Source organism: Physeter macrocephalus, chromosome 14 (genome assembly GCF_002837175.3).
Source record: "Physeter macrocephalus isolate SW-GA chromosome 14, ASM283717v5, whole genome shotgun sequence".
NCBI lineage: Eukaryota > Metazoa > Chordata > Mammalia > Artiodactyla > Physeteridae > Physeter > Physeter macrocephalus.
This window is the reverse complement of record NC_041227.1, coordinates 20092013-20113978: the sequence shown is the minus strand read 5'-3', so window position 1 is coordinate 20113978 and position 21966 is coordinate 20092013. Positions and strand designations below refer to the sequence as shown.

Below are 21966 nucleotides of genomic sequence, written 5' to 3'. Positions count from 1 at the left end.
TCTTCCCCATCTCTATCTCTCCTTTCCACAAATCTCTATTTACCTCTTCTCCCCATTTTTCCATTCCCTTCTTTCTTTCTTTAATATTCACCTCCATCACCTCTTTATATATTTTCCACATTAATCCTTTCTCTCTTCATTCATTTCCAAATATTTTCTCTCATTCTGAGGGCTGTCTTTTCGTCTTGTTTATGGTTTCCTTTGCTGTGCAAAAGCTTTTAATTTTCATTAGGTCCCCCTTGTTTCTTTTTTATTTTATTTCCATTACTCTAGGAGGTGGGTCAAAAAGGATCTTGCTGTGATTTATGTCATAGAGTGTCCCGCCTATGTTTTCCTCTAAAAGTTTTATAGTGTCTGGCCTTACATTTAGTCTTTAAACCATTTTGAGTTTATTTTTGTGTATGGTGCTAGGGAGTGTTCTAATTTCATTCTTTTACATTTAGCTGTCCAGTTTTCCCAGCACCACTTATTGAAGAGGCTGTCTTTTCTCTATTGTATATTCTTGCCTCCTTTGTCAAAGATAAGGTGACCATATGAGCGTGGGTTTATCTCTGCTCTCACCCAGACCTCTTCAGCAGTCCCCCACAGTCCTTGGAAAGCACATGTCCAGCTCTAAAAATCAGTCATGTCAATTTTCCTGGGAATCCAGTGAGAAACTAAGAAAGGGTCATGTGACACACCCACAGCAAACTCCCCCATGCTTGGACCACCTCTGCTCTTCCCCCATCATTCTTCCCTGCAGAGAAACTACCGTTCTCTCGCACTGAGCCCCTCTCCTCATAGCCCTCCAGCCTCCTTCCCCATCCCCCAACGCTGAACCCCCTTGGTGGCTATACCTACCCAGAAAATGTGCAGCTGATGAAGCTGCTAGACTAGAGTGTGGTCAAACTATGTCCTGAGGCTGGCACTGGTACGAAAGACAGACACGGACCAGAGCTTCCCAAGCCTACCTTCACCCTAACCCCCGCCCCACACAAGCCAACCTCTTCAGCTGAGAAAAGGGGCCATTCCTTGGGCTAGTTTTCCATTAATAAACTATCAGTCTCCAGGAAACCCCTGAGCCTGTCTCCCAAGACAAGTGAGCTTGAGTTTTCTCAAAGGGCAATGGGCAGCCATTGAAGGTTTTAGGCAAAGGGGTGACCTGGCCAGATCTGTGCTTTAGAACAACTTCTCTGGCTGCTGTGAGAATGGCTGGAGGGGCCAAGAGCAGGGGAAGGAGTCTCAGGGACACTGAGGAGGCTTGTGCAGCCTTCCAGGTGGGAGACCTTGGTCTCCCAGTGAAAGGCACTGACAACATGGGTAGGGAGACATCGATCACATGAGATCATCTATCTGAAGGCACTCTGTCAAAAGTTAAAAAAAAAAAAAAATCCATGCCTGGTGGTCAAAATGCATAACAGAGATTATAAAACAGGTTTTAGAGTCAGAGTCTCTGGGTTTTGATTCTGGCTCCAGGGCTTAGCTGTGTGATGTTGAGCAAATCACTTGACTTTTCCAAACCTCAGTTTCACCGTCTGTAAAATGGGGACATTGATACCTTCTTCACCAAGCCGTTGTAAGGATTAGTAAAATAGTGAAGGCTCCCCACCAGCCTGGCTCAACCATAACTCAACCGTCTTTGTAATTAAGTAATAGTATGAGGGGAGTGTTAGCATGTATTTAACATAAAGAACTATTAAAATAGATTATTTCTTGTTAACGCCTTAAGAGTGACCCCTTGAGAGCAGCCAAGCTGAACAATAATAACGCTGAGACACAGATAGAGGAAGTGATGGTGCTGGGCTTCAAACCCAGGCTGCCCCACCTCAGAGGTGAAGCTCTTAATCAGTCCAAGATATTGTTTAGAAGAGAGTATGGGCCTGAATGAATGAATGAATGGATGGATGGATGGATGGATGAATGAATAAATGAAGTGTCAGGGTGTCTATGATGTTACGAAGGCCTGGATATGGCGAGGAATGAGTTTGGGAGTCCACTCCCCAGGAATACAGAGAGAAGAGTGGGCGTCTGAGGGAAGGAAGGGTCTATATAGCGTGTGGATGGGGGTGGGGGTGGAAGAGGATGGCAGCAGACAGGCAGGCGCCAGGCTGCTGTGTGATTTGCTGTGATTTGGAGCCCCCTGGTGGCCCTCATTAGTAAGTGGCATTGGAGGGCAGTAGCTGAGGGCAGGCAGCCCAGGTGTCCAGCTGGCCCCTAGCTGCCAGATGGGCCGCCCGCTCTCACCTTTGGGCCACTTGGAGCAGACGCACGGGTTTCTCCGAGAGTGACCTTCTTAGTCTCCTTGGGACATCCAGAGTTTTATGTGATAGAAACACACTCCAGGAAAACCAAAATTTCTCCCTCATTCCTTCCTTTCCTTCCTCCCTCCCACCCCCCAGATAAAATAACTTGATTGACAGGGGGGAAGGCGGGAGGGAAGTGTGGAGGTGCCCTATCTGCCCTGTGGGCAGGTAGGGGGACCAGCACTGCGGAGGAGTGGGAACCTGACGGGTTTGGTTGAGATGTGCTGGCCTTGGTGGCCTGTGGGACATCCAGGGACTTGGTCCAGGAGGCAGCTGGACCCTCAGGCTGGAGCTCAGGGGAGATATCTGGCTGCAAACCAAGGTCTGGGTGCTGGCCGCAGGTTGGGAATGTGGAGCGGGGGACCCAAGCAGGGTCCCCCCACCCCCCAAGGCATGGCTGAGACAAAGATTCAGGTGCGAGTGTTTTATTGGGCGGGGATCCCAGGCGAGGGGCGGGGAAGGGAGCTGGGGACAGGAACATTATTGAGTGGGCTACCGCTCTGGACAGCTGGGGCTCAGTGCTGTGGGACTTCGGGGCACACACCTCAGAGCTGTCCCAAAGGGGTGGGGGAAATGGGTATTTATCCACCAACTCTCACCCCTCTTTCTGGCTGCTGTAACTCCTTGGCACTTCGGAGCAAGGTCCAGGGATTAAGTCCTCAGGCAGGGAGAGTTGCTGGGTGTGTAGGGAGCTGTCACGCCAAGCGCAGGGGACCCCCGGGGTGGACCAACAATGTTCCACAGGGGTCATGGGCATGTATGGCAGGCTGCAGAGGGGCTCCTGGGTGGAAGGAGCGGGGAGCCCCAGGAGATCAACATCTTCACGAGGGAAGAGGAGCTCAGAGGGTGTCCGAGGAAGAGGAAGTAGAGGGCCAGGCGGAGAGCGGGGAGGGTCCTCAGTCAGAGACTGAGGCCCATCATGCCAGGGGCTGCCCAACAGTCAAGAAAGGCAAGGACTGGAGAGACTTCGTTGGATGAATGAGGTCATTCAAGACGTGGGGAGAGCAACGTCGTGAAGGCGGGGCTTATCTCACCACCGCCACCTACTGCACCACCTACCCCATCAGCCCCAATGGGTCAAATTAAGGAAGCCTGTGATTTTAATCCTCTATTTCAGCTATTGCTTCGAAACAAATAGCCCCAAATACAGCGTCATCCAGCAACGACCATTTGATAATGTTCACGGATTCTGTGGATCAGGAAATCAACAGGCACAGTGGGACCAGCGTAGCTTGTCTCTGCTCCATGATGTCTGTACCTCATCTGCGAAAACTCCAAAGCTTGGGGCTAGAGTCATCCAGCGGGATCTTCTCTCATGTCCGTGGTGCCTGGGCTGGGAAGACTTGATGCTCGGCTCAGCCGGGGCTGTTGACTGGATCATCTACCCGTGTCCCCTCCATGGGGCTGGGGCTTTGCACAACGCATCAATGGGCTCCAGAGGGAGCATCTCAAGAGACCAAAGTGGAAGCTGCACAGCCTTTTATGACCTCACCTGGGAAGTTACACAATGTCACTTTCGCTGTGTTCTATTGGTTAGAAGCAAGTAGCCACCCCGCCCACCCAGACTGTAGGGGAGAGTTCACAGACTCCACCTCTCAATGAGTGTGACAGGGCCACACTCCAGAAGAGCAAATGGAATGGAAAATATAACCCACAGGGCTCCATTTTACAGATTAGAAAATAAGGGTCTCTTTTCTCATAGAAATGGAGTAACTTCCTCAGTGGCAAAACCAGCATGTGATCTAGGGCTTCTCAGACCAGTGCTTGTTCCCCTATGAGTTACGGGAGGGGGACGGCTGGGAAGTCTTCTCTGGCCACACAAAGCAAAGATGAGGGTGCCCACCCAGGCTTGAGCAGAGGGCCTGCCCCCTGCTCCTAGAAGCACACACAGGGGAAGGCTGACATCTGACCACCTCCTGTTCGTTTTTTCACCACCTCATTCCACAAAGGGTCTGAGTGCAAACAAAAACAAACAAACAAAATCTCACATTAAAAAATAGAAAACATAAATACCCATCAGGAAAGCTCCATGCCAGAGTAGGAAATAAAATGCAGACGTGCAGGTCATACAGTCATATAAAGTTACATGTTGAACTCTGAGCTTCCTGGTGGCCAAAGGGAAAAGGGAAACTTGAGTAGTTACATGATTTTCAAGGAAACATTCAAGAAGAGCGAAACATGTCCAGATAATTATTCTCAGAGGACATTTTCCACTCTAGGAAACCTTGGCTGATCAGTTCTTTTGTTCTCCCCAGATCTGCGAGGTAGTGACCAGTACCGTATCCTCCAAGCTGCAACCTTATTTCCAGACATTGCCAGGTAAGGAGGCTGGGGTAGAAGGGGGAGGGGGTGAGGGACCCAGGGAGAGTGTGATGGAGCCAGAAATTTTCCGAGGCAGGCCTGGGCTTGGGTGGGAATGGGTAGCACAGATTATTTTCAAAAATTGGCATCAGATCCCCCATTGGGCCAGGTCCTTGTGGCAGGTCCAGAAGTTTAATGGAAAAGCAGCTCTGCAGGGGCCAAACAACAAATACCTGCAGCTCTCTGGAGCCAGAGATACATAGCTGGCCTGAGATCTGAGGCTGATTGCTTCCCCTCTCAGGGCCTCAGTTTCCATATCTTTAAAATGGGGACAATCTTCTCTTTCCCCAAATGCTTGGTAAACGGTGAAGGGCTGCAGTAGGTGGGGGAGGACCCATATGGCCAAGTGCTCACCATGTGTCATGTACCCAGCAGAACGGTTTCCTCTCAGCCTCCTAACACCCCACTGAGATCACTGTTTTGTCCCAATTTTACCACCAGGAAACGGAGGCTCAGAAAGGAGCCGAGACTTACCTGAGGTCAAGAGGCAGTAAGAAGCAGAAACAGGATCCCAAGCCTGTGCCCCAGACTGCTGCCTGGGCTGCCTCCCTGTGGAGCCTGGTTTGGCTGGCACATGGCACATGTCCATTTCAGATACATTCCCTTCCCGGAGGCATTGCCCCAGCCCCTCCAGGCGCAGGGCCCCTCCTGGGCGTGTTCATTACAGTTGCAGTGTCCAAGGTTTGGCCTCACCAGGCAGGAAAAAGATTTTGGCTTGAGTCCCAGCCTTGTCACTCACCAGCTTTGCCATCTTAGACTAGTTATCTTTTCTGAGACTCGGTTTATTCCCCTCTAACATGGGAAGGAAGGGCTAGAGGAGGAACTAATATTTATTTAATCCTCATTGATTACTGCTGGGAAACAGAGAAACCGTTCAGACCTGAAGCCAGTCTGGGCTCAGCCTGGGATGTTATCACTGCTAATAATGATCCCTTCTGGCTTTTGAGTTCCTACCATGTACAGGGCATCGTCCAGGTCACTAGTAGTACCCTGTTTTACAAATGAAAAAATGTGGCTCAGAGAAATGAAAGGACTTGTCCAAGGTCACATAGATTTCAATTCAAGCCCAGGTCTTTCTGCTCCTTGACGCTGTGTTTTAGCCACGTCTCCCGGCTGTTGGAAGAAGGGAGAGAGATGATATCTGTGAATGTGGGGTGTGGGCTCATTTTCCTTTAAGGAGAGCTCAGGGAGGGCTCCCTGGAGGAGGTAGGAATGGAATTAACACTGCAGGTCTTGATTCAACTTTAGGGGATGCTGCCCCTGCATCCCAGGCCCCAAAGGTGCTGCCATGGGGAGCCAGTTCATGGTCCATCTTCTTTCCCCCTAGTGACAACCAAAATAGACAACGTGGCTGGGATCGATTACTCTCTGGTTGCACCTCCAAAAGCCACAGCTGATAAGCTGGATGGGCTGTTGAAGGTAAGACTTACACCAAGAATCATACACCCTCACACCTTTGCCTCAGACCACCTCCCCGCGAGACTCGCCATCATCCTTGGAGACAGATCTTATGACTCCACCCCTTTCCTATCCATCCTCACTGCTCTCCCCAGTCCACTCTCCTCACCTTCTCCTGGTTCCAGTCACATTGGCCTTCTGGCTGTTCCTGAAATGCACTACGACTGCTCCCTCCCCAGGGCCTTTGCACTTGCTGCTCCTTCTAAACAGGAGGCTCTGGCCCAGATAACCGCAGAAGCTCTCCCTTTCCTCCTTCAAGTCTTTGCTCAAATATCCTCTCCCTAAAGAGGCCCTCCCAGACCACTGTTGCTAAAATAGCGCCCTCCTCTTCCCCTATATCCTGCTTTATTTTTCTCAGCAGCACTTAGTACACACGGTCGCAAGCTTGTCTCCCTCAATGTGATGAAAGAAAAGGGGCTGTGATTGCTTTGTTCTTTTCTTTTCTTTTCTTTTTATTTATTTTTTTGCGGTACGCGGGCCTCTCATTGCTGTGGCCCCTCCCGTTGCGGAGCACAGGCTCCGGACGCGCAGGCTCAGCGGCCATGGCTCACGGGCCCAGCCGCTCCGCGGCACGTGGGATCCTCCCGGACCGGGGCACGAACCCGCGTCCCCTGCATCGGCAGGCGGACTCTCAACCACTGCGCCACCAGGGAAGCCCTGTTCTTTTCTTTTTTTAAAAAAAAAATTTATTTATTTTTGGCTATGTTGGGTCTTTGTTGCTGCACGCGGTCTTTCTCTAGCTGCGGCGAGCGGGGGCTACTCTTCATTGCGGTGCGCAGGCTTCTCATTGTGGTGGCTTCTCTTGTTGCGGAGCATGGGCTCTAGGCACGTGGGCTTCAGTAGTTGTGGCATGCGGGCTCAGTAGTTGTGGCTCGCGGGCTCCAGAGCGCAGGCTCAGTAGTTGTGGCACATGGGCTTAATTGCTCCGCGGCATGTGGGATCTTCCCGGACCAGGGCTCGAACCTGTGTCTCCTGCATTGGCAGGCGGATTCTTAACCACTGTGCCACCAGGGAAGCCCGTTTTGTTCTTTACTGTATGTGTAGCACCTAAAACTATGCTTGGCATATAATAGGTGCTCAGTAAATATGTATTGGATGGATGGATGGATGGATGGATAGATGGAGTTAGTTTCATTTCATGCCACTTTCCCCCTCATTCCCCAGCCTCCAACCAAACTCACTGGCCTTGCACTTGCTCAACATATCCAGCTAGTTCCCACCTCAGGGCCTTCATCCCGTCCATTCCCTCTGCCTGGACTCCCCTCCCTCGCATGCCCTCCTCTACCCCACTGGCTTCTTCTTATCCTCCAGTGGATGTGGGCTGGGTTGTCGCTCCCCGAGCAGCCTTCTCGGACCTCCTCAGCTGGAATAAGTCCCACTCTCTGAATCCCCTCCAGATGTACCTCAGTCCCTCGACAATCGGTGATTGGCTTGTTTGCTTACTATTTACTTGTTTGTTCTAAAACACATTGGATGTAAAAAGAAAATGTAGAAACCACAAAGGAGCATAGAAATAAATAGGAGGGAAGGAAGGGAGGAAGGAAAGAGAGATTACCCTAATATTACAACGCAGAGATATGCACTGCTGACACACGTTACAGTCTTCCAACCCTCCAATCCTTGTCTGTGCTGAGATACAGGAAATTACACACACACACACACACGTAACAGAGGCAGAAACAAATACACATAAAAACCACATATATAGACGTAGAAGTACATACACGCACATGCATGTATACAAGTCATACTTTACATTGTGTTTTACAACTTTTAAAACCAGAACAGTATAATGTGAAGATCTATCAATGAAATGTCCTCCCGTAGCCCTTTTACTGGCTCTTGGGTCTCTCAGTGGACAGCTTGTGGTAAGGTACGTGGACAGTGTCCCCTCCTGGGGTGTCTGTGCTCTTTCCATTTTCCCCACAAGTTTAACCAGAGCTACCTCGAATATCCTTATAGCTGGATCTCTGCCCATCTTTGACTATTTCCTAGAAGTGAAATTGCTGGACCAAATAGTATAGTTTTAAAAAATCTAAGTGATACGATGGAACAAAAGATTAAAACAATTCCTATTTATCCCTAGCGAATGAGAATGTCCTGTTTATTGCCCCCTATCCCCACTCGGGGCTCCTGCCAGAAGTTATGGCTGTCAGCCATGGAGGGTATTAGCCCTCCAGTCCCCCGGTCCTAAGCATTCACATACACATATGTGAAAGCCCATCTAGTTTTGCTGAGAACCTGTTTGCACGTATGAATACACACTGTTCTTCACTTGCTTTTCTCACCTAATGATGTACATTAGAGCCTGTTCCTGTTTGGTACATAGGTCCACCTGTTTTTTTTATTTTTGTCTTTTATGTTTTCTTTCTTTGTCTTTTTTTTACACCTGATATTTTTAAGAGTTGCATATGGTATTTGTCCTATAATATGGGTGTCACAGTCATTAATTGTAAATAATGAAATGACCCAAAAGTACAGAGAATATTGCACATTCTCACGTACCCACCACCCAGATTTCAGACATGTTACACATTTTGTCATACTCACCTCTGATTTTTTTGAAAGGAAACATTTTAGAAATAAATAGCTGAGGCCCCCTTGGGGACCCTGTACCCTCCAGGGAATCACACGGATGACGTCCCTGCGTGTCCTTTCTTGCCTGTGTGTGTCAATAATTCTTATACAGTATGTTTTATAGGCCTTTAAATTTTACATAAATGGTATTCTAACGTATGTATCCATCTACAATTTGCTTTTTTATAACTCAACATTCTTATTTTTTTAGCTAAATAAGTGATCTGTTTTTGCAATGTGTTTCCAAATTGCTCTTCAGAAACATAAACATATAATCCCCAGCAGCATGTGAATGCTTTCACCAAAAACTGGGTAGTATGAGCTTAAAATACACACACACTTAAAACAGTTTACCTCTCTCTTGCAAATTTTGCTAATTTGATAGTTGAAAACAAACAAACAGAACCTCCTTGTTCTCTTAGGAGAATTTCTGCGCTTCTTTGCAAGGTTGAGGCAGAGCCAACGGCGTGGTTGGGCGTGTGCTTGTCAGACTCTGGCTGCTCAGGTTCAGCTCCTGACTCTGCCACTTACCCTTTTGAGTGACCTTGGGCAAGTCTCTTCACCTCCCTGAGCCTAAGTGTCCTCTCCTATAAAATGAGTATAATCTCACCTACCTCACAGTGTTGGTGGGAAAAGCACTTAGAAAGTAGCCCCAGGAGGAGATGCCGTTGTTAGTTTCTGGCCATGGCTTTCTCTTCTGTGAATACATGATTGGTATCCTTAGCTCATTTTTTCTTGGAATGGAGACATCAAATTGTAATCCCTGAAGGATGCCCAGGCTCACTCTGCTGCCTCCACCCCCAGGGGGAGTTTTTCAGGCTGGCCCACCGCAGGCCCCCTCCCTTTGCCCCGCCGGCGCTGAGACTTCCCAGCGACCACAACCGCATGGTGTACCTGGGCATCTCCGAATATCTTTTCAACACGGCCGGGCTCGTGTATCAAGAGGCTGGAGTCCTGAATATGACCCTCAGCGACGACATGGTAAGGCCAGGTGGAGGTAGATGTGTGAAGAGCTCTGGGCTCAGAGTGCAGTAGACGGTCTGGATCTGAGTCTTGGTTCACAGTTGGGGAGATCAAGGTCTGGACTCTAGAGTCAACCAGACCTGAGTTCAAATCCTGGCTCCCCTCTTTTGCAGCTGGGTGACCTTAGGTGGTTATTCAGCCTCTCAGAACCTCGATTTCCTCTATTTCCTCCAAAGGGTGTAATGAGGGTTAAATGAGATATGAATGCTTGTGCAGCCCCCGCACAGGTTTATCAGCATGGAGGAAGTTCTCTGAATACTAACAGTAACAGCCAACATTGACTGAGTACTTGCCATGTGTTGGTCTGTAATCCAGCCTTATCATCATATCACCGTTATCGTCATCATCCTCATTGTGTATTTGTGGCTGAGTCCTGCTCTGGGCCTCAGTTTACCCATCTGTAAAATGAGGAAACAACCATATTCTCCAGAGTCTAGGGACAACAGGGTTCCTCCTACGCTGCTCCCTGAAGAGATGCCAGATCCTCCCTCTCTGTAGAGGCACCAAAGGGATGCTGACCCCCACATGTCCCCCCTGTGGAAGTAAAGAAAGACCACCCGAGTGAGAACTCTTCAGGGCAAGGGAGTCAACCTCTATCATTTGCGTTTGGCAGAGACTCGAAGACAGACAGGGGGCAGGAAAGCTTTATAGGGAAAAAAAGGGAGGGCTTCAGGTAGGCTCTTATGGAGGTTGTCAGTGCGGAGAAGCTGGAGGTGGGTTAACAGAAGCCGGGCAGCCTATGTGATTGGTTTGAGGAGCATATTTGACTTTTTCAATGCAAAAAATAGGGAAGCTGCAGTCACTGATCATGCCCTGACCATTCTGGGTCGGCATTCTATTGTCATATGTGGTCTGGCCATGGTCTGTTGGTATATTCAGCCTCTCACCCCTCATATGGAATTTGCCCCCCAATCTATAACATAATCTTCCAAGATCTTTTTCTCTTCTTCTCTCACTACAGTTGCCAAAGGAATCCAAGTTCCTCCTGACAACAAAAATCCTTGGAACCCTCTTACCCCAGGTGAGAAAGGATCTGCTCCCCTTTATTCAGCTCAGTGAGGAGGCCTGGGGGAGCTGAGTAGAACAGGGCTCTGCTGAGTGGCCTGCCGAGAGCGCCCCTCTCCAGATCCAGAGGCAACCCAGCCCGAGAGTATGGAAATAGCTCTGTGCAGCCCATCCCCAGTACAGAGAAAGGCTCCAAGCACCCACGTGACCAGGTGTGAGGGTAGCTGCTGAGGGTTCATCCATTCAACAAATATTCATTGAGTGCCCACCATATTTCTGGGGCCCTGTTCTGGGCATCCAGCAAAACAGACCATATCCCTGCCCTCCTGGAGCTCCAGTCCGGTGGAGAGAGAAAATTATTGTTAGACACCCAAAGCAATAAAAAAGAAAATGCAGACTGTGATAAGTGAAGCCAACACTTACTGACTGAAGTTGATGAGGTCACTTCAGACAAGGCAGCGGGGGAAAGCCTTTCAGTCTGCTTGGGCTGCCATAAGGAAATGCCACAGACCAGCTGGCTTAAACAACAGAAATTTCTTTCTCACAGTTTTGGAGGCCAAGTCCAAGATCAAGGTGCCAGCAGATTCAGTTTTTGATGAGGGCTCTCTTCCTGGCTTGTAGATGGCTGCCTTCTTGCTGTGTCCTCAGATGGCCTTTTCTCTGAGCACATGGAGAAAGAGCAAGAAAGCTCTGGTGTCTCTTCTTATTAGAACAGTAATCCTGTTGGACCAGGCCCCAGTCTGATGACCTCACTTAACCTGAATTACTTCCTTAGGGCCTCCAAATACAGCCACACTGTGGGTTAGGGCTTCAGTATATGAATTTGCGGGGAACGGTGGGGGGGCGGGGAGACACAAACTTGCAGTCCATAATGGCCTCTTCGGTGGTGGCACTTCCAGAAATTTCTATACAGGAGGTACTGGTGTAGAGGAGGTGTGCCTGGTAGGGGGCCAGGGGAATTGTCTTGAAGCTTCATTTGCATAACAATAGCATTCTTTTTACTCAGACTGTGAGTTTACCTGGGGGAGGATTGGAGGCTAGCTGAGATGGGGGCTTTGGCAAAGCTCTGCTCTATTCCCCCTTGAAGCCACCACTGCTCTCTAGACTTGAAGGAAGGAAAAGAGTGAAGCTAGGGAAGAATACAGAACAAGTATTCAGGGAGAGGGAACAGAGAGTACAAAGGGTTTTAGATGGGAAGAGAGCAGGTCATATTTGAGGAAGAGAAGTCCCTTGTGGCTGGAGTTAAAGGGCAAGAGGTAGAAGCATGGGGCGTGAGGTTGGCAGGGTACCAAGTGCTGAATTATGCAGTCTTTACGATTTATTTCAAAAGCAATGGGAAGACATCGGTGGTGTTTATGCAGGACCAGGACAAGATTGGATTTAGAAACATTTTAATAAAATTGCCCCTTTTGTTGGTTGTCCCCGCTGGGGGCTGCAGGTGGCTAAGATGTTCCCTGACACGAAGGCGCAGCTCCTCATCTGGGCCTCCTCCCCACCGAACATTGCCGTGTGCCCCACCGGCCTTGACCTCACCCTTGCCGTGGATACCCAGGCCGTTGCTGTCCTCCCAGACTCTTCCTTGGCCCCCCTCTTCCTGCTTGGGATGGTAAGTTGCTCCCGGGTGAGAGCAGATGGGGAGCCCTGGACAGGGCCAAGAGCGTGGCCCTCAGAGTCAGAGGGGCCAGTGTGAATCCTGCCCAGGCTCAAACCTGGACTGTGTGTTTCCAGGGCCTGAGACTGGAGCCACTGTCCTACTGCTTCTGACTTCTACTGGCATTCATTCATTCATTCCCTTGTTCGTTCCGTCGTTGGCTTGAAATATGCATACTATTTCCAATTCATTCACTTGTATCTTTGGTCATTCAATTATGTGTTTGTGGATTTGTTCATTCATTTATTCATTCAATTATTCATTTGACTGCTATCTTGAAATATACTATATCTTTGCTGGTTCGTACATACATCCATCTATTCCATTATTCATTTACTTATACCTTTGTTCAGTTGATCATTCATTTGTGTATTTGTTTGTGCATTCATTCCTTTATCATTTATTCATCCTTGCATATCTTTATTCTGTCCTTTGTGAGTTTACTCCTTCACTTATTCAAGTATTTATTCCATGATTGACTTGTGCATTCATTCATTTGATCACTCTGTCACACCGCAAACATTTGGTGGCACCCACTCTGGCAACTGAAGGTGAGGGTCAGATCCTCCCCACCAGGAGGTACTCAGGTCTGCCCAGTCTCAGGCTGAGGCCCATTTTCCCCACTTTGCAGATTCAGTGGATTCTGAGGGGGTTGCCCAAGGCCACACAGACAGTGGGCAGGAAAGCTGAGGTTGGGAGTCTTGGTTTCCTGACTCAGTAAACATTCATTGTATGAATGAATGAATGAATGTCTGTGAGAATAGGGCTGGCCTGGACTCCAGCCCCACAGCCTGTCTCCCACAGTCCACGGGAGTGGCCTGGGAACGCTGAAATGGTCTCAGAAGCAGGGGAAGAAAATGGTAATTGGTTGACAGGCCAGGACTCATCAACAAGCACAAAGTTTGCAAAAGGAAGAGTCCTCTCCTCCGTGGGTCCCGCAGATCTGACCCAAGAAAGAGGGCTCCTCTGCTGAGCCTTTGTGAAGCTTACCTTCCGGTCTTGGAGGCTTCGCAGAGTCCCCAGCCCCTGGGTCAGGGGCCTTCACTTCCTGGATTGTTTCTTTGCAGAACATGAACGTTTCTGTGGATATTGGTGCCAGGTCCAACAGACTTGTTGGAGAGCTCAAGTTGGAAAAGTAAGTGGGCCTGTGGGCACGCGAGGAGGGGGCTGCCTATCTGTTCTTGGTGCCCGTGGGCTAGCAGTGACCTTACAACGTGCCAAGCTTTCCTGTTCATCCATCACATTTAAGCCTCAAACAGCGCATGGTGGGCACAATATCTGCATTTTGCAGACAGTGAAACTGATGCTCAGAGATGAAGTGACCTGAGACCACACATTATAGGGTGACCAACCATCTCAGTTTGTCTGCAGTGTCCCAGTTTTAGCACTGAAAGCCCTGCAGCCCAGGTCACCCCCCGGCCCCATCCTAGGCCCACTCATGGCTGGGCAGTGCCAGCTGATGAATCTGCTCCAACCCCCAGCCACTCCACGTCCCTGGCCTTCCTTGGCTCTTGGAAAACACTTCAACTTCTTCACACCCTTCCTTGGGACTTCGTCAGCCATCTCCTGCTGGGAGACTCTGGAATCCGTGCCTGGGTTGGAATCCCAGCAGAGGAGGTTGTGGTTAGGGATGTGGGCTCTGAGGTTGAGCCTGTTGCCTTGGAAGCGCAGCTCACCTTTGGCGAGCATTGAACTCTCCAAACTTCAGTCAGTTTCCCTGGCTGGTAAAATAAGCCCGATAATTGTTCTTTGCCAACAGCATCATTGTGAGGGTGAAATGAGGTATTAACGTGTTGCAGTGCTTAGAACACTTCGAGGGATACAATAAGCACTCAGTAAACAAGAGGAAAAGAGAAAGACAGAGGGGCACACAGAAAAAGGAAAAAAAAAAAACAGAAATGAGGGAGAGTCAGAAAGAGACAGAGAGACAGACAGAGACAGAGGAAGGGAGGGAGAGATGCAGAGAAAGAGAGAGTGAGAGCAAGACAGATGGAGAGACACATTAACAGGAGAGACAGAGAGACATAAAAGGAGGAAAGAGGAGAGACAAGCAGATACACAGAGATCAAGAGTGAGGGAGACGCGCAGACTCGATGCGGTGACCCCCGCGTTCCAACCTGGCGTCTACATCTTCATCACTTTCACACTGTTTAAACTGAGTCTTGACCAACATTCCTCCCCATTTCTGCCTTCTCTCTGGCACAGAGCTGTCCTTCTTAACCTTGAGTTTGGCTCCTGAGGTTTACATGCTGCTTATTTCTCCTGGCATCATTTTGACAAGTGTTACTGCTTTAGAAACATGTGGATTTAATTTTCCTGGAAACACCCATGGGCCTCTCAAGTAGAGGAGCCGGGGAAAATAGAGCTGGGTGATGGCTGAACACAGACTTTCTAAAATATGCAGGGATGGGGGTGGTGGAGAGTCCATAGGGCAAGAGTTTTCAAACTTTGTAGGGTACTGGAGACAACAAAAGCTTTGACATCAGGGAGACCTGTTTGAAATTCTACTTGGCTGATTGTTAGCTGTATGACCTTGGGCAGATTGCTTGACTTCTCTGCGTGTCAAGGACCTCATCTGTAAAATGGGAGTGTGATGGCCCTTGGCTCTTGGGTATTACAGGAATTCAATGGGATAAAGCAACCAACATAGTGAATGACAGGGGTTCAATAAATAGCCATTTATTTACCTATCTCCTAGATCATTGTTAAGATGCCATAAAGTCTGTAAATATGGGATTGTTTATTGGCTCAAATAATTGAAAAGTCCAAGGGTTTCAGGCAAGGGTGGATCCAAGTGCTCAAATGATATCCTTACAACTCTGACTCTCTTGATCTCTTGGCTTTACTCTCCCTTATGCTGGCTTCATTTCCCAGCAGGCTGTCACCAAGTGACGGCAAAAATTGTTACCAGCATCTCCCTAATTTTGCTGGAGAAAAGAGAATACCTCACTTCCAATATTTCCAGCAGAAGTCCTGGGACCAACTCTCATTGGACCAGCATGGGCTAGAGGTCAATCCTTGAAGCAATCACCATGGCAGGGGAGATAGACTCTGCCCTTTGGCCAGCCCACCGCAGAACCCAGCATTAATAATGTAGGGAATGGGTGACCGTCCAAAAGAAAAAATCAGGGGGCTGTCACCATAGAAAGGGGGAATGGATACAGGATGGGAAAACCAGACAGCATCCACCAGAGTGGGCCCCTTCTCCCCAGCAACTGAACTCTAATATGAGTCAGGCTAATGGTGGTCTCAACTTCCCCCTCCCCTTCTCACAGGCTGCTCCTGGAACTGAAGCACTCGAACATCGGCCCCTTCCCGGTGAGTCTGAGGCCGTTGGTGGCTCCTTCCTTCCTCTGATCTTGAGATAACTGTCCTGAGGGCACCTGGGCTCATAGCATCATTTCAACAGACCACTGGTTCATTTGCATATAATTTGCCTGGGAAGTAATGAGGCAGGGAGCTTTGTGAGCACAGAGACCCGAGCTGGAATTGCTGCTCCAAGCTTACTAACTGTGGGCCTTGGGCAAGTCACTTCCCCTCTGTGAACTTCATATCTTCCCCAGAAATCAGGGATAATCCTTTCCACCTGAGTTAGTGTGGTGAGTTTTAAATGGGATTAAATGTGCACAGTCAGGTACAGAAAATCTGCTCAACAGATGTTTGTTGAATAAACAAGTTAATGACTTTATTGAGTACCTACTATGTGGCAGGCACCTGTCCCCCAGGTGTGGGAATGTGCTGATGAATTAGACAAGAAAGTGACTTCTTCTAGAGCCTACATTGTAGTAGAGAAACAGACAATAAGAAATGAAGAAGATCATTTCAGTCAAGATCAATGCTATGAAAAACTAAGTGGAGGTGGGGTAGAAAGTGATGGGGGAGGTTAAGGGTTAGACCATGTGATCAGGGAAAGCCTCTCTGGGGAAGTGATATTTGGGCTGAGGGAGCCTGCAAGGTGAAGATCTGTTGCCGGGAGAGGTAATAGCAGGAGCAAAGGCCCTGTGGTGAAACAAGCTTGGCATGTTTGGGGAATGCAGAGAAGCAGCGTGGCTGGAAAAAGCAGGTAGGGGGTGTAGAGAGGCAGGCAGGGACTGGCTCGCCTGAGCCTTCTGGACAAGAATAGGTTGTGTTCAAAGGGCAGCGAGAAGCTGGTGAACGCTTCATGCATGGCGTGACATGATCTGATTTATACTTTAAAGGATGCCTCTGGCTGGGATGGGGGGAATGGATTACGGGGGACGAGAGTCAGACCATGTGGATAGTTGGGGAGGCAGGTGCATTTGCCCATGTGAGAGATGATGGAGGCTGGGTCTAGGCCAGGAAGAAAGAGAAAGATGGTGGATTGGAGACACACTTTGGAAGCAGAATTAGAACTTGGTGGGAGAGTTGTTGTGTGTGGTGGGGGAAAAGGCAATGAAGAATGACTCCTAGATTTTTGGCTTGAGCAGCTGGGTGAATGAATGGCAGAGTCACTTAGAGATTGAGTAGGGCAGGTGGGAGGGAGATGACAGGTGTCTTGCCAGCCCAAGTAGATGATTCCACTACCCGGAATCACAGACTGTCATCAGATAGACTCACCCCTGCTGCACCCCCATCACCACCCTCTGGCACTGGTGGGGAGGGAGTTGCCCCTGTAGATAGCAGGTCAAGTGTACTTCAACAGCCGACCTGAACGAACATCGCTCTTGTGACTTCCATTAGAAGCCACAGTGTGCTAATTCTGTCCACAGCGTTTTACTGCACATGGCCCGAATCTTCCAGAGACCCTCTTGCTAAACCTCTGGAGAACATTTCCTTAGATCTCTGAAATGCCCCCCAAGATTTCTACCGAGTGGGTGCCTTATAAGCCACCCAAGCCCTGAAGTCAGTCCCAACATCCCCTCCAAATCCAATGGAAATCCAGCCAGCCACTTCCATCTGATAAGATTACAACAAACAGAAGGGCCCAAAGCAACCTCATTGTATTTTCATGGATTTACTGGTGCCAAGGCTCCCATGGTGGCAGCTGGACTCAGTCAGTAACTAACTTCTGCTTCCGCAGAAAATAAAAATTTAAAGTTCCCAGATTCATGAGAAGAAGGGCACCACATTTGATGAGCCCAGGGAATTACAGTCTGGCGAAGGAAACTCAATTGTTCTAGAAACAAAAATGTACATATTTACAAGTTGTAAATGTCACCGCTACAGGCAATCATCTTGAGGGTGTTACATTATTTTTGAATTTTTTTTATTATAGCAAAAGCAAAACACATACATTATAGAAGAGTCAGAACCTACAGATTTGCAAAACAAACAAACAAAAAATAAAAACCATTCCTGTTTTCACCACTTAATTAATAATTTGGAGTACATCCTTCCTGACTTTTTTCTATGCATATTTAATAACAGAATGGAATTACATGGTTTCTGTAGCCTACTTTTTCTTTTTTTAAAAATTTTTATTGGAGTATAGTTGATTTACAATGCTGTATTAGTTTCTGCTGTACAGCAAAGTGAATCAGTTATACATTAGCCTGCTTTTTCTTACTCAAACATATATCATGAAAAATTTGTGCTGATAATTATATTTCTACAATATCATTTTTAATAGGTGCATAGTATCTCTTAGTATCAAAGTGCCACCATGTTCCCCCGGATGATTCCCCAATTGTTGGACATGTAGGTTGCTGTTAATTTATTGTTTTGGTTCTATCTATTGCACTACTTCATTTCCTTAGGATAAATGCCTTAGAGGCACGTTTTCTGGCCCACCATGCCAGAAAATGGCCCGCCGTGCCATTTTTAAGGCTTTGGATGAACATTTCCGAATAGCCCTCCGAAAGTTTGAACTAATCTGCTCTCTAGCCCACAGTGTCTGAGCGGGTGCATTTTCTAATGCAAAGTTTTTCACATTTAAATACTCTGTGACGGGGGCTTCCCTGGTGGCGCAGTGGTTGAGAATCCGCCTGCCGATGCAGGGGATACGGGTTCGTGCCCCGGTCCGGGAAGATCCTACATGCCGCGGGGCGGCTGGGCCCGTGAGCCATGGCCGCTGAGCCTGCGCGTCCGGAGCCTGTGCTCCGCAACGGGAGAGGCCACAACAGTGAGAGGCCCGGGTACCACAAAAAAAATTTTTTAATAAATAAATAAATAAATAAATACTCTGTGACGACCTTCCTTACCTCAGCCTTGCCCCCTACAGTCTAGAATGTGATTTGCATCTGGAACCTTTAAAGCAAAAGGGGTCACTTTGGTGACCTTGGTCGAGCTGCAGAGTTTTCGCGTCACCCCTGTGTCCATCTCTCAGCGGTTTTCCCAGCTGCGAGGTTGCCCTGGGTGGGGGGGAGGGTGACGGAGGACAGCTGATGCTACGGTGCCCTGATGTGCGTCCCGTCCTCCTCCTCATCCCCAGGTTGAATTGCTGCAGACGATCATGGACTACGTTGTGCCCACTGTCGTGATTCCCAAGATTAACAGTAAGGAGCTTTGGAGAAAGGATTGATTTTCAGTCCTGGGGAAGAGGCGGCGGGGGGTGGGGGAGTGGGGTTCGGTCCTGAAACCCCCGAATATCCAGCCCCAGCTGTGGTAGCTGGAGGTGGTGCCCTCAAATGAACCTCAAATGGCATCTGACCCAGAAAAGGGACGGGAAAAAGGGTTGAGTTCCTCCTAGGTGCCCATCCAGCCTCTGAGACAGCCCCTAGAGACAGGGGATAGCAACGGCGTCAGTTTTCGTAGGAGGAAATGGGAGATCAGAGAAGTTAAGTGATTGTTCCAGGTCACAGAGGAGGTGAGAGATGGAACTGGGATTTGATCCCAGCCCTGAAGCCAGAGCCCTAGGTCTTTTTCCAACTCCGAGAGAGAAGGACCAAGGAAGAAGGGCGAACCTGGGCTAACGCTTCCCCTCAGCTCACTCACTGGTGAAACCCCTGATCTTTGCAGAGCCAGGGGCAAGGGCACAAATAGAGGCCCCCGTGCTGTGTAACTAGAACACTTAGAAATTGTAAACGAAGACAACACATTATTACATATAGTCTCTGGCTTCCCCTCCTACCTTGACAAATGCGGCTTCATAATGACCTGAGGGACCAGGGTGGAGTTTAGAATTCCCCAGAGTTTCACAGCAGAATGTGGCGGGATGGCGGAGCTGGACCACAGCCCGTTTCCGGTTTCATCCTGACCGTGGAGGGGCTTCATGTGCATATCCATCACCTGTCCCCGGGGGGCCTGCACAGCCCAGCAAGCAGCCGCTCTGGCTGTCACTCGGGGCTGGGTGTGCACCAGCAGTGCGGCACCCTCAGGAGGGTGGCCTTGGGGCTGAGGGGGCGGGAATTCACCAGTCCTGGGTGCTTGGAGCGCGGTGGAGGAGAGAGTGGGACACTCCAGGCAGCCTCTTCCCGGGTTTCTTCCCAGAGCCGGGCCAGGGGAGCGGCCGGCCGGCGGGCTGTCTCTCTCGGATCCCTGCCCCTCCCCCCCCCCACCTCCCTCTTCCCTACGGAGGAGGTACCTTAACCTTAACCTTAACCTCTACCTTAACCTCCAATGCAGAGAAGCTGCAGAAAGGCTTCCCTCTCCCCCTGCCTGCCTCCATCCAGCTCTTCAACCTGGTGCTTCAGCCTCACCAGGTGAGTCCCCAAGCTCTCCTTCGCCAAATCTCCCATCACAATAGCCACCTTCCTCCATGTCAGCTCTGGATCAAGCGGTTTCTGCCCTTACAATAATCCCAGAGGGTGGGCCCTGTTACTAAACAGAGAACAGAGGCTAAGACTCAGAAAAGCCACACGGCCGTTACATGAAGTCCAAAGTCAAAGCCAGGTCCCTGCTTTTAACCATGGGCTGCACCACTCCCACCCTCCACTTGGTAAAAATGGAACTCACGTGGTGGCCCCAAAGCCTCTTTTATAAGGTGGATGCACTTAAATACTTGACAGATTGGTGTCACATGCCTTCCTTGGCATCCAGCATCCTTCTAGGCCCTGGGGTATAAAGCGCAGGGTCTGGCAGATTGCGATACCGGAATGGACGGCCTCCTCTTCCCTTTCCCTCGGCCTGACCCCCAACAGCATCTGGCACTATTTTCCCCATCCATGGAATGCTTTCTTCCCTTAGCTTTGAAGATTCTCTCTCCTGGTTTTCCAGCCACCTCTCACTGGGCTGTTTGGTCTCCTTTGCTGGTTCCTCCTTCCCCTACCAGTGGAAGTTCTCCAGGGTTCCTGCCCCGGCCTCCGCCCTTCCCCCACTATTGCTTTCCCTGGTCACTTCCGTCAACTCAGGCCCAACAGCCACCTTTGTGCTGACCAGTGACCCTGCCGTGCCTCCAGTCTCTTCTACGTGCCCAAAGTGTACATACGCTGGTTTCCTCGGTGTCTCCATCCTTAAACCCACTATGTCCCAACAAAACTGACAGCTCTGCAAGGAAACCATCGCCCACTCTGACATTCCTTACCGCTGTCCATGGCTTCCTGATGACCTGGTGGCCCTCCTGGGAAACCTCCACCCAGATTCCTCCCTCTCCCTCACCCCCAACATCCAGCCCGTCAATCCCTGATTCTTTAAACTTAATGGGAGAACTACCGGGGCTAAGAGACAGTAGAGAAATAGCTGAGCAGAGGAAACATTCCCCATGTTCCCTACATTTTACCAAGTTCATCCTTAAAATAAAAAAATGACCCCACAGGCACAGTTTAATTCCTTCATTTCTGAAAATCCTGAGTGAAGGGCAGGAAGGAGCACAAGAGAAGTGGTTTTGCAACTTTCATTGCAAGGAGGGCTCCCTGGAGCTGCCAAGAGGCAGGGATGACAAGTGAAGGCCTTCCCAGCAGCCCGGGGGTCTCCACGTCTGAGAAGAAAACAGCTGGCGGAGAAGCTGCTGAAAGATTCACGGGCCTTGGCAGCCACTGATGTGCAGACCCCAGGGGTGGGATGCCAGGTGCCCCCCGCCCCACTCACTCCTGCCTTCCTGTCAGCAGACAGGCCTGCTCCGCTCCCTCCTTCCCAACAGACAGGCTCCCAAGGTTTCCTTCTAAAAACCCAGCATCCCCATATTCACAAATGAGGGGTACTCTTCCGGCTGATGACGGCCTTCTCATCTCTCCCCCAGGATTTCCTCCTGTTCGGTGCAGATGTCCACTACAGCTGAAGTCCCCATGGGTGCTGGGGGCTGTCAATCACATCGGGAGGTGAGGGGCTGTCAGCACCCGCTCCTGACAGGCCCCGTGGGGCACGGGCTGCCTCCCTCCAGGCTTCCCTCTCTAGCTCTTGACTTGGAGACTCTTGCAAACTTCTCTGAACTCAGATTCAGAAATGATCTAAACATGGGAACCTTGTTCCTTGGAAAAGTGTGTGGTGTGTATTTTAGGGATTATGAATTTCTTTCAAGGGCGAAGGCTGCATGGACATTTCCTCCAGGAATTGCAATTGTAATCACAATATTTCTCTCTGTGCTTCACACAACATTAAAAAAGCAAAAAAACAAAAACAAAAACCCTGCTTTTTTCTGTGGAATTCTGTGTGACGGTATGGTTTCTTCTTGTTTTATGTCCATTCATTCGTTCATTGGCTGTACCCGGTGTGGCCAAGATACAATCACCTCTTTTTAGTTCTCTAATTAATTTCTTGAGCCCCCCACATGCC

At 49.4% G+C, this 21966-nt stretch overlaps 1 protein-coding gene across 1 annotated transcript in view; it reads left to right on the top strand.

Moving 5' to 3' along the window:
• Positions 1-21472, top strand: part of BPI (bactericidal permeability increasing protein) — a 30105-nt gene extending 8633 nt beyond the window's left edge. The window contains exons 6-15 of the mRNA XM_007116728.2: positions 4538-4601; positions 5971-6062; positions 9483-9659; positions 10663-10722; positions 12145-12312; positions 13425-13492; positions 15633-15675; positions 18749-18812; positions 19882-19958; positions 21434-21472. Coding sequence (XP_007116790.1) covers positions 4538-4601; positions 5971-6062; positions 9483-9659; positions 10663-10722; positions 12145-12312; positions 13425-13492; positions 15633-15675; positions 18749-18812; positions 19882-19958; positions 21434-21472 — 852 coding nt within the window. The remainder of the gene's footprint in view (positions 1-4537; positions 4602-5970; positions 6063-9482; positions 9660-10662; positions 10723-12144; positions 12313-13424; positions 13493-15632; positions 15676-18748; positions 18813-19881; positions 19959-21433) is intronic.
• Positions 21473-21966: the final 494 nt, after the last annotated feature.